This window comes from Callithrix jacchus, chromosome 11 (assembly GCF_049354715.1).
Source record: "Callithrix jacchus isolate 240 chromosome 11, calJac240_pri, whole genome shotgun sequence".
Classification (NCBI taxonomy): domain Eukaryota; kingdom Metazoa; phylum Chordata; class Mammalia; order Primates; family Cebidae; genus Callithrix; species Callithrix jacchus.
Window position 1 is genome coordinate 28,291,967 of NC_133512.1, and position 13,266 is coordinate 28,305,232.

The 13,266-nt window shown below is 42.4% G+C and overlaps 1 protein-coding gene and 1 pseudogene across 2 annotated transcripts in view; both read right to left on the bottom strand.

The window, feature by feature from the left end:
* Positions 1–13,266, bottom strand: part of WIPF3 (WAS/WASL interacting protein family member 3) — a 109,210-nt gene that overhangs the window by 2,782 nt on the left and 93,162 nt on the right. For both annotated transcript variants that reach the window (XM_035253530.3, XM_035253529.3), the window contains exon 8: positions 3,435–3,511. In XM_035253530.3, the coding sequence (XP_035109421.3) occupies positions 3,435–3,511 (77 nt within the window). The remainder of the gene's footprint in view (positions 1–3,434; positions 3,512–13,266) is intronic.
* Positions 1,685–1,782, bottom strand: LOC118144009 (small nucleolar RNA U13; annotated as a pseudogene).

Consider the following 13,266-nt stretch of genomic DNA (forward strand, 5'->3'; position numbering starts at 1 on the left):
TATGTAGTTGATGGTATGTGGGGACCTAATGCTGTCTTGTAAGCATTTATAGAATGAATCATTAGCAATTCACTTGACAGGAAGCTCAGAGAAAGCAAAGAATTTGCTGGAGATCCGAAGTTTCAAGACAATGGAAAAGCAAGAAACAGATCCAGACATTCAGACTTCCATCTCTAGGGCTCCCAACCATGCACTGACCACGGTATCCATAAAAGAGAGCACTCCCTGGGGCTTTGTTTACAATGTCCAGGACCCAGTGATTTCCCTGGATGATTCTGTTTTTTTTTTTTTTTGAGACAGACTCTTGCTCTGTTGCCCAGGCTGGAGTGCAGTGGCGCGATCTCAGCTCACCGCAACCTCTGCCTCCCGGGTTCAAGCGATTCTCCTGCCTCAGCCTCCCGAATAGCTGGGACTACAGGTGCATGCCACCACACCTGGCTAATTTTTTGTGTTTTTAGTAAAGACGAGGTTTCATTTTGTTGGCCAGGATGGTCTTGATCTCCTGACCTCCTGATCCACCGCCTCAGCCTCCCCAAGTGCTGGGATTACAGGCGTGAGCCACTGTGCCCGGCTGGATGATTGTTTTATGTCTTACTGCAGTGAAAATGAATTAAGATGGTATCCAGTGAGACATAAAAAAGATCTTTTTGACTGTGGAATGCCCAAAGGAGACTTTACAATCCAACTTGATGAAACTGATGCAGGCAGAGATCAAAACCACCAGACTCAGGTGATGTGGGTGCATGCCTGCCATGAGGCTGGGGACCAGATCCCGCACACTCTCTGACACAGCCTTGCCACATGGGTAGTGAGGAGGATTCTTGTCCCTGGAGATTCTAATTGCCAGGAAAAGCCGTGAGGCATATGGAAGAAGCACTGGACCAGAGGTCAGAAGGTCTGGGCATTGTGACATTGCGTAAGTTCTTCATATTTTGAGAGCAGTTTTCTCTTCTATGAAACGGCATGAAAGGTATCTCTCCAGCATAACAGGGTTATTAAAAGGATCAGATGAGATAACGTATGCAACCTAACTGAAAAATGTAAAGAGCCGTATGAATATGAAGGAACATGATTATGATTATAGCTGTATTTTCCTGATCACAGGAATAATATAGTCATTGTACAAAACTTGGAAATTGCATAAATGCAAAAAGAAGAAAGTAAAAATCAGCTATAGTCTTCTAGAATGAATACCTATTAACACTTTTTCTCCATTTTTATTGTGGTAAAATATAAACAGCATAACATTTACACTAGTAACCATTTTTAAGTGTACAGTTTAGGGGAACTAAATACATTCATAACGTTGTGCAACCAATGGTAGTACCCATTTTTGTTTAACCCTTTTCATCTTGTGAAACTGAAACTCTGTATCCACTAAACAATACTCTCAATTTCTTTTTCCCTCTAATCTCTGGCAAGCCCCAGTCTACTTTCTGTCTCTACTCCTGTAAGTGCTTATGTAAATGGAGGCATGTAGTATTTGTCTTTTTGTGAGTGGCTTATTTCACTTAGAATAACCTTCTCAAAGTTCATCCATGTTGAAGCACATTTGAGAACTTCTTACTTTTTAAGCTGGATAATATTCCACTGTACATGTATATATCACATTTTATTTATCCATTCATCCATCTGCGATACTTGAGTTGCTTCTACATTTTATTTTATTTTTTTTCCAAGTTCAGGTCAGACGGGCCGAGGCTATAACAAGGTTCAGAGGGTGGCACATCTCACACATGCACATGAATACCCAATCATCATGCTCATGAACTACAAAAGGATCCAGTTGCTTCTACATTTTAGCTGTTGTAAATAATGCTGCTATGAACATGGGTGTACAAATATCTCTTCCAGGCTCTGCTTTAGATTCTTTTGTGTACATACCCAGAAGTGGAAGTGCCAGATCATATAGTAATTCTTTTTCTGATTTTTTGCGGAACTGCCATACTGTTTTCCACAGGAGTCATACCATTTCACATTCTCACCAACAGTGCATGAGGGTCCCGTTTTCTCCATATCTTTGCCAACACTTGCTATTTTGTTTTGTTTTGATAGCAGCCTTCATGATGTGTATGAAGTGGTATCTCATTTTGATTTGTATTTCTCTAATGATCAGTGATCTGAGCAACTTTTCCTATGCTCCTTGGCCATTTGTATATCTTCTTTGGAGAAATGTCTATTCAAGTCCTTTGCTCATTTTTAAATTAGGTTATTTGTTTTCTTCTTGTTGAGTTTTACAAGTTCTCTATATATTGTGGATATCATCCTTTGACTTTCAAGCTATTTGTCTTTAGAGATAAACTGAGTTTCTTGTAAAGAGCATACTGTTGGATCGGATTTTTAAAAATCCATTCTGCCAATCTCTGTCTTTTGATTGGAAAGTTTAATAGATTTACATTTGAAGTAATTAATGACAAGGAGGGATTTACTCTGTCATTTTGCTACTTGTTTTCCATACAGCTTTTTTGTACCTCATATCCTTATTTTCTTTTGTGTTCAATTGACTTTTTTGTAGTGAAATGTTTAAATTTGTTTCTCGTTTCATTATGTATATATTCTATAGCTATTTTCTTTGTAGTTACCATGGTGTCTTAGTCTTTTCAGGTTGCTCTTAACGAAGTACCTTATACTGAGTAATTTATGAGGACAGCAGAAATTTATTTCTTAAATTTGTAGAGGCTGGGAAGCTCAAGATCAAGGCACCAGCAGATACAGTGTCTTGTGAGGACTCACTGTCTGCTTCAAACATGGTACCTTCAAACTGCATCTTCACATAGTGAAAGAGGTGAACAAGCTCCCTTAAGCCTATTTTACAAGGGCACTAATCTCATTCATGAGGGCTCTGCCCTCATGATTTATCACCTCCCCAAAGACCCAACCCTTTAATACTGTCATATTAGGGATTAGGTTTTGGCATATAAATTTTGAGGGACACAAACATTCAGGCCATAGCACAGCTAATTTTTGTATTTTTAGTAGAGACAGGGCTTCACCATGTTGGCCAGGATAGTCTTGATCTCTTGATCTCATGATCTGCCCACTTCACCCTCCCAAAGTGCTGGGATTACAGGCGTTAAGTCACTGCACCTGGTCTGAATTATGTTTTATAAATGTTATTCGGGTTTTCTCACAGACTGTCATAACCAAGGAAGAATGGGAAGTGATTGGCATGATTGTTGTAGAATGTCAGTTGCTAAACTTGCTTCTATATGTAGTGGTGATTCCAGGGAAGCCCCCTTTTGTCACACTTGAGATTTTGAAATTATGACTGTTTCAATCTGGCTTGAAACAAAGGTACACCAAATGGCTTTCCCTGAGGAAAAGGAGTCTGCGGAAGACTATAAGGCTGTTAGGGAGAAAGCATACCCTTCCCATTTCTGTGCCCCTGAGGAGAATTCCTGGTTTTACATTCAGAGACATGAGGGATGTGTTACCTGAGAATTTCTGCCTCTGATGTCATCAGAGCTCTGCCCAACTGCTTCAGCTTGGAGCCAGGGACCAGGTGTACGGCCTGGAGGAAACAAGAACAATCTCACCATCTATTGGCCCAGGGATTGGCTGTGCATGCTTCACAGAGAAACTTTCTCTAAACCAGCACCAAAAGCAATGAAACCTTCAGGATCCTGGCCCTACACTGTGTGTTTCCACCACTCCCATCTTCCATGTCACAGACCATGGATGCAGAACAGTCATGTCTAATATACTGTGAAGAGAACAAATTATTAAGGCCTTTCATCTAAATGCATGTTAGAACTTCTCTACCAAAACATACCACCATCTCCAGGCATGCTCATCAGTCCATTATCCACGATGTGCCCAGCAATTCTAGGGCTGGCTAAAAAAGTGAAAGATAAGTAGCTGCTGCCATCAATCAGGCCTCCCATCCATGAGGATCCAAATCCTTCTCTCAAGTGTATTGTGCTTAAGTATTACACAAGTTACTTACGAATATGTTTTCACAGTTAAGAATTCAAAGAATAAAGAAGATAATGGGGGAAAAAACAGTTCCTCTTCTCTTCTGGTTCCTCCCCCAATCCCATTTTTCTATCGAAGAGTCACCATGGTTAAAAGTTTGGTGTTTATCCCTCCAATTTTTTTTGTTTGGCATTTCCATACATACATCTGGATATGTACAGATACATGTTTTGGTTGGTCTACCCAAGTTTAAATCCCCATCCCCAGGTGTTCCACAACTCTCCCTTCAATTGGCTATTCCAAATGGTGTTTCCTCTGCTGCACTGGCAGGAGACTTTCTATTCTGTTTCTGTCATGAACTAGGCATTAAATAATCATGTCCCAAAGTCTCCAGAACAATACAGATTGCTGTGCTATTTAAAAAGCAACATGAAATATGTGAATGTTCATTATAGATTACTTATAATAGTGAACAAGTGCAATTAATGATGCGTGTTCAACATAGGCTTTTAGGTAATATAGGGTTCAGTACTAGATGATAGAGTACTAAGCACCTGTTTTTTTTATTATTTTATTTTTGAGACAAGGTCTCCCTCTGTCTCCCAGGCTGAATGCAGTGGTATGATCATGACTCACTACAGCCTCAACCGTCCGGACTCAGGTGATCCTTCCACTTCAGCCTCCTGAGTGGCTGGGACCACACATGTGCATCACCACACTCAGCTAATTTATATAATTTTTTGTAGAGACAGGGTCTCACTATGTTGCCCAAGCTGGTCTCAAGCTCCTGGACTCAAGTGATCCTCTCACCTTCGCCTCCCAAAGTGCTAGGATTACAGGCACGAGCTACTGAGCCCTGCAAGAAACTGAATATTTACAAAGACTCATTTTGCAGAGATGAATTTGTATAAATAGAATGATCTCAACTATTTAAAAAATTAACTGAGAAATACATATTGATATTCTGAAATGTTTCCTTCTAAGTGGTAGAATCACCATTAAAAAAAAAATCTCTCTCTCTCTTTTTTTTGGAGACAGAGTCTTGCCCCAGGCTGTAGTACAGTGGTGCTATCTCAACGCACTGCAACCTCTGCCTTCCAGGTTCAAGCACTTCTCATGCCTCAGCCTCCCAAGTAGCTGGGACTACAGGTGCTTGCCACCATGCCTGGCTAATTTTTTTGATATTTTTAGTAGAGATGAGGTTTCGCCATGTTGGCCAGGCTTGCCTCAAACTCCTGGGCTCAAGTGAACCTCCCACCTTGGCCTCCCAAAGTGTTGGGATTATAGGCGCGAGTCACTGTGCCTGGCCAAAAAATTATCTTTAGAAACATTTTTAAACTTTTATACAACATATATAAGTCATTATAAAAATTTTTTAAGGTAAGGTATATATTTTTAATTGGACTATTATGTAGAAATATCTCTAAAACTTATAACACATCAATCAAATGGGCATTGTAATTTTCATTAAAACTTTTTAAATTAATGAGTGCACTTGTTCTAGAATAAATATATTTTGGAGCAAAAGCTACAGTAAGTGCTAGATTTTTAGTCAGTTTATTAACTGAGAAAAAAAAAAAGAAGAAAAGAAAAACACGAATATACAGCCCCTTGTCTAATTTTATGTGAAGGGGTAGCCTTAGAAATGATTGTTCTTAGATTTAAGAAACTCTTGTCCACTCCAGAAAGGCCTTCTAGCCAGAGTTTTACAAGCTTGACTTCATTCACATTTGGGCTGCGTAATTCTCTGCTGTGGGAGCGGTCCTGTGTGTTGCAGGGTGTTTACCAGCATCCCCAGTCTCTACCCACTAGATGCCAGTAGCACACCCCAGTCCCACACGCATGGACACTTGTAAAACCCAAAAATGACTTCACACATTGCCAAATGTCCCCTGGGAGGCAACATTTCCCATTTGGGAACCATTAGGCAATAAAATAGGCTTCAACATAGGTCAGCAATTCCCACCGGTTTTCTTTCTTTTTTTGAGACAGGGTCTGGAGTGCAGTGGCGTGATCTTGGCTCACTGCAACCTCTGCCTCCCAGGCTCAAGCAATCCTCTCACCTCAGCCTCCCCAGTGGCTGGGACTACAGGTGCGCACCACCACACCTAGCTAATTGTTTATATTTTTGGTAGTAAAAAATGGAGTTTAAAATAGAAAAATAGAAACATGGGGTTTTGCCATTTTGGACAGGCTGGTCTCAAACTCCTGAGCTAAAGCGATCTGCTCACCTCAGCCTCCCAGTGTTGGGATTCCAAGCGTGAGCCATCACACCTGGCCTTTCTCACTGTTTTCATAAATATGACAAGAAACAATATCAGAGAGGTTAAAAGGTAATCAATTTTTCTCCCTAACACAGAAAGGCAAACTCTTGTCTTGTAAAAAAAATACAAAAAAAAAAAAAAATTCACAGCTGCTGGACATGAGTGGCCGGGACTTAATCAGGGCTTGTCAAAGTGCTTTTAATCCAAATATCTCCTTAAAGGGATTTTCCCTTAGGAGATACCACCAGAATCTCAGAATTCAAAAAGCAGAGCAATTCTGCTGAAGTACTCCTTCACACCAGCTGCCTTCCCACACGATGGCTTTGCAGATTCTCCGAAACGGGTTTTCACTCTTGGGACACAGGAGAAATATCATTTACTTCTCTCCTCAATCTCAAGCTCCTACTGCATGTAAGAGCAGGCCGAGTGGATACTGCTTCTATCTCCTGTCCACAGATGGCTCCTCTTCCCTCCCATTCATATAGCTGTGGGTACAAAAGTGGTGGAAATTGCTGCTCTGTCTAGGGCAGCCTGATATGAAGGACTCCTCTGAACTGCAGGGTGCAGAGAAGAAAAGTCTGTGCTTGGGCTGAGTGATCAGAGGCCTGGGGGCCAAGCTGGCTTCCAACCTTATTTTTTGTCATTTATAAACCAAGCAAGCTCTCTTTTTCCAGGCACATGAACACACAGATATGTGTTCATGTCAGAAAATAAATCCATTTTGTAGCCAAGCAACAAGAGGATGAGTACTGTAGGACTTGGAGAATGTCCAGAAAGGATGTATAAACTTGGCTGGCTGTGGAAGGAGGGTCTGAGAGCCTCTGCAGAATAACAACCAACCCTGGGTTGCAATTCCTGCGAAATATCTTCAAGCCAGGGAGAAGGGCTTGAAGCAGACCTAACTGTTGGCTCCGGGCCAGCATGGTCTGACTAAGCTGTGCACTACCCTTGCATCAGAGTGGAGAGGCAGCGCAGTGTCTCTATTAATTTGACTACTCTAGGTACCTCATATAAGTGGAATTATATTTTATGACAGCTCTCTCCTTTTTCCTTCCACTGCATGCTGACTTCTCAATTTTTGTTATACCTCACACTTCAGAGTCATCTTTGACTTCTCTCTTCTACTCCTGCATCCAGCTTACTCTGAAATGCGCATCTAGAATCTGATCTCTCTCACCTCCTCTGCCACGCCCACTCTGCCCTAAGCCACTGTCATTCCTCACCCTAATTGCTGGAACCTGCTAACAGGCTCCACTGCTTCACACTGCAGCCCAAGTGATTTGTCTACAGCTAAGCCCAGTTGCTACCCTCTGCTCAGAATCCTCCAGGGGATCCCCATCTCGCCCCAAGTGAATTGGAAATTACTGTCACAGCTCCTAAGACCTACGTGAACTGCCTCCCTCCCCTTTCACCACTTTCCTTCTACCTCATTATGCTCTGACAACACCTGCAATGTCCAGAACATTCCAAGCACACTTTGGCTTCTGGGCTCAGCATTTGCTGTTCCTTTGACATCTAGTTCTGAGTAATAACCACTTTTAATACTTTTGTGTAAATATTTCTGGCCTTTTCTCTCTTTATTTGATCAACTTATTTTCTATCTAAATACACAAACTATTTTTACAAAATTCGGATTTTATTTTATGTACTTTTTTGTATACTTTCTCCAAAAATCCACATGACTGTCTCCCTACTTCTTGTGGATCTTTGATCAAATGGTACCTGTCTTAGCTCAGGATTATTCACAAAAGTTAAGAGGTGGAAGCAGCCCAAGTGTCCACCAATGGATTAATGGATAACAGAATGTGGTATGTCCATACAATGGAATACTATTCAGCCTTAAAAAGAAAAAAAATTGACATGTGCTACAATATAGATGAATTTGAAGGACATAAGTAAAATAAACTAGGCTTAAAAAGACTAATACTATATAATTATACTTATATGAGGTACCTAGAGCAGTCAAATTAATAGAGACAGAGAGTAGAAGGTTACTGCCAGGGGCTTGGGGAAGAGGAGGATGGGGAGTTGTTCAGGACTTGGGATATAAACACAATTATGTTTGAAATGTGAATTTTTCAAGCACATGTGATGTACTTGTTTTTTATTTTATTTTATTTTTATTTTTGAGATGGAGACTCTCTCTGTTGCCCAGGCTGGAGTGGGCAGTCTCAGCTCACCGTGACCCCTGCCTCCCAGATTCAAGCGATTCTCCTGCCCCAGGCTCCTGGGTAGCTGGGATTACAGGCATGTGCCACTACATCTAGCCAATTTTTGTATTTTTTAGTAGAGACGGGGTTTCACCATGTTGGTCAGGCTGGTCACAAACTCCTGACCTTGTGATCTGCCCGCCTCGGCCTCCCAAAGTGCTGGAATTACAGGTGTGAGCTGCCAAGCCTGGCCGGTACTTGTTTATCTAAATCTCTGCAGAGGGTAAGGGTCTCAGTGAGTATCTGTTGATAGGAAGATGATGTCATTCTTTCTATCATCATTATGTTAACAACTATTTGTGATCTTTGCATTTTTCCCAAAATTCCTGACAGTTTTTGTTCACTTTCTTTTTATTGTTGTAAAATATATGTAATGTAAAATTTGCCATTAGTGACATTTATTACATTCACAGTGATGTATACATCACTTTTATATAGTTTCAAAATTTTTCTATCACCCCAAAAGGAAAACTTAAAAAAAATTTTTTTTTTGAGACAGGGTCTTGCTCTGGCACCCAGGCTGGAGTGCAGTGGCACCATTTTGGCTCACTGCAACCTCCACCTCCCAGGCTCAAGCAGTCTTCCCATCTTAGCCTCCCAGGTAGCTGGGACTACAGGCATGCACCACCATACTCGCCTAATTTTTGTATTTTTTATAGTGATGGGATTTCACCATGTTGCCCAGGCTGGTCTGGAGCTCTTGAGCTCAAGCCATCCACCTGCTTTGGCCTCCCAAAGTGCTGGGATTACAAGCATGAGCCGCTGTGCCCAGCCTAAAATTTTTTCAAAAACAGGATCTCACTGTTGTGCAGGCTAGAGCGCAGTGACACAATCATAGCTCACCGTAGCCTCAAACTCCTGGGCTCAAATGATTCTCCTGCCTCAGCCTCCCCAGCAGCTGAGACTATAGGAGCACACCACCATGCCTGGCTAATTTTTAAAAACTTCTTGTAAAGAGAGTGTCTTGCTGTGTTGCCCTGGGTGCCAAAAGGAAGCCTTACATTCATCAGTACTCACTCACCATTCCCTTCATCCCCTTGTCTCTGGAAACCACTCATGTATTTTCTGTCTCTCTGGATTTGCCTCTTCTGGTCATTCCATCTCAATGAAATTATATAATACGTGGCCTTTTGTTTCTGGATTCTTTTGCTTACATAATATTTTCAAGGTTTGATATAGTTTGAGTATGTGCCTGCATGTGTATATATATATATATATATATTATATTTTCAAGGTTTTTTATAGTTTGAATATGTGCCTGAGATTTCATGTTGAACTGTGATCACCAATTTAGAGGTGGGGCCTGGTGGGAGGTGCCTGGGTCATGTGGGCAGATCCCTTATGGCTTGATGCTATCCTCGAGATAGTGAATTCTTGCATTATCTGGTTAAGTGTGTGGCACTCCCCCAAACACTCTCCCTCTTGCTCCGCTCCGTCATGTAACACAAGAGCTCCTCATTCGCCTTTCACCATGACTGGAAGCTTTGAGCCTCGCCAAGAAGCAAATGCTGGCATTATGCTTCCTGTACAGCCTGCAGAACTGTGAGCCAATTAAACTTCTTTCTTATATATACCCAGTTTCAGGCATTTCTTTATAACAATGTGAGAACAAATGAACACAAAGTTCATCCATGTTGTAGCAATATATCAGTGCTTCCATCCTATTTCTTGTGAAATCATATGCCATTGTATGACTACACCACATTTTGCTTCAGTTATTTTCACCTTTGACTATTGTGAATAGTGCTGCTGTGAACCTTTGTGTACAAGATATTGTTTGAACACTAGTTTTAAGTTCTTTGGAGCCTATACCCAGGAGTGGAATTGATGGGTCATAATGCTAATTATATATTTCACTTATTGAGGAACATAATTCATTTAAAAATATTAGGAAAAAAAAAACTAGACTGGGAGTGGTGGCTCATGCCTGTAATCCCAACATTTTAGGAGGCTGAGGCAGGCAGATCACTTGAGGTCAGGAGTTTGAGACCAGCCTGGCCAGCATGGTGAAACCCTGTCTCTACTAAAAATACAAAATTAGCTGGGTATGGTGGCGCATGCCTGTAGGCCCAGCTACTCAGGAGGCTGAGGCAGGAAAATGGCTTGAACCTGGGAGGCTGAGGTTGTGAAGTAAACCAAACTATCTCCATCTTAGAAGTGAGCCTGACTGACTCCATATTGACTTCTCCCCTCCCCCATTCCTCCCTTGAGTGCATACCTGGGTCACACAGTGCTGGGTCATGTTCTGCTTAGAACCACAGAAACATATAACCGTTGTAACCATACCCTGCTTGACAAGCCCACTTGCTATTGTGAATATCCCTTAATTGATCATATGGAAAGTACTGAAATGCCCCCCTTGGTAACCAGCAATCATGGAAACCTCTTGTATACCCTCCTTAGTTAACAATCATGGGAGACTCCTGCCCCCTAGTTACCCAGCCTCCTCCCCTAACTTGCTCATTCTGCTGTAAAATTTCGCTTTGCCCCCCCCCCTTACCCTGATCTACATATAAAAGGAAATCACACCCCTTCCTCGGGCTGAGAGATTTTGAGCATGAGTTCTCGGTCACTGTCAATAAAGAACTCACAATCAGATTTTAGAGTGTGGTGCTTCCCATGCAACTTGCTCAGTTATAATAGTTGAGTGAGCTGAGATCATGCCACTGCACTCCAGCCTGGTGACAGAGTGAGACCTTGTCTCAAAAAAACAAAACAAAACAAAAACAAAACAAAACAAAAACAAAAACAAAAAACCCACACACAAAACTAAGCAAAGCCATTCAATCTTTGGAAGAAAATAGCGAACACCTGCAGAGTGGAGACGATGATGATGGCTAGTGGAAGTACTAAGTGTGTGTGCATCCTTGTGTGTCTGTGTGTGTGGGGCGGGCGGGGGGTCAGGAGAGACAGCAAACAAACAGGCGGGGACAGAGAACACACTCATCTGATGGAACCAACACTGTCTCCCAGACCACGAAGAAATCTAATCTTAGGGAGCCAGGTCAACAGTGGGCAAGAAGAAAACTGGTAAGGAGAAATGGAGTCAGACAGGCACACGCCAGATCTGACTGACACTAACGTAACTAACAAGGTTCTGTGCTAGGGCTCACAGGGATGACAAACACATGCATATTTAATTTCGCTGGGGGGCTGGTGGAGTACTCCGTGTCCACCGATGCCACATCAATCTAAAACAGTATCTGAATTTTGAAATTGCCCTTTCTAGTCTATACAATGTCAGTTCATTTAATAGGCTCTTAAAAAAACCTGCTCCTTTGTAAACATCAGGAGATTATTTTTGGTGCACAGACTGCCAACTGAACCCTCCTGGCAAGCCGTGTGTGGTGAGGGGGTGTAGCTTTTCTTCTCTTCTTGGGGGTGTGAGTGAGCACCAGGGGTATAGAATGCAGCTAGCTGTAGATTAGAACTGACTGAATCTGAAGGTTGAAGGACCCCACAGCACATTACTGAGAAAGTCTGAAGACCCGAAAGAGGTTTTTAGGAATCTGTTTTCTGGAATGGTTTAGGGCAGATCAGCAAATATAACCAGTGGACCAAATTCAGTCCACACCTGTTTTTGTAAATAAAGTTTTATTGGAACACAGCCATGCCCATTCATTTCTGTATTGTTTATGGCTGCTGATTGATTTAATAATCAACACAATTGAGTAGTAACCATCGAGACCTACATTGCTTCAAATATGTATTCTCTGGTCCTTTACAGAAAATGTTTGCTGACCTCTTGTTTAGGGTATAGGTCGCAACTAGAAAGCCTTCAGGGGCCAGGCAGGTGTAAGGGAAATCTGTGGGGTTTGTGGCATGAACATGGCCAGTCAGCAAACCCCTGCTCAGGGGAAGGAAAGGAGCCTGAATGAGCCAGTAGCTGGGATTCTGTACTTGTACCTGTTCCAAGGGCACAGTTATTTCAATACTGCCAATAAGTATACTGAATTAAATTGAGAAAAACAGTATACATTCTTGATTTACAACTTGGAGGCAGTATAATAAAAGAAATTCCTTACTTTCTCCCTCAGCTGTCTGTCTAGGTCACCAAGGTCAAATCCCATTTATTAAATGCTTCCACGGACCTGGATGTCTGGGAGGGACTGAGTTGACCCTACTCATTCACAGTTTATAGCCTCCTGTCACACAGACAGAACTACTTCATGCACCTGGTTGACATCATGGCCATGTCCTTCATTGTTCAATATTTCCATTTCTAAACTAATGACCAGCAAATCAAGTCCTCGCCCTTGCCCCACCTCATCAGTCCCAGACCTGTGTACACTGCACTCCACCTTCCACATGGCATCTCCCTTTGTACCTCTCCAGCCACCTGCCCTCACTAAAATGACAGGAATCCCATTGCCTCCCCCGAAACCTCCAGTTCCCTCTTGGTGTCACATCCTCCATCCAGCCCAAGGCAGGCACTCCTGGGACTCTGGCTCTTCCATTTTCCTTGGTCCCATCTGGGCCTGGTTCCCCAAACCCTGATCACTCTGAGGACCTCCTCCATCCATCCTCCCTCACACAGCCTCTCTTTTTTGTTTTTTAATTGAATTTTGCTCTTGTTGTCCAGGCTGGAGTACAATGGAATGGTCTCAGCTCACTGCAACCTCTGCCTCCCAAGTTCAAGTAATTCTCCTGCCTCAGCCTCCTAAGTAGCTGGGATTACAGGTGCGCACCACCATGCCCGGCTAATTTTGTATTTTTTATAGAGACAGGGTTTCACCGTGTTGGCAAGGCTGGTCTCAAACTCTTGACCTTGGGTGATCTGCCTGCCTTGGCCTCCCAGCATAGACTGTTATAATAGCTGCCTAACAGGTTCCTTGACCCTGGGCTCTGCCTCCGCTGAACCAGCCACCGGTTATCTG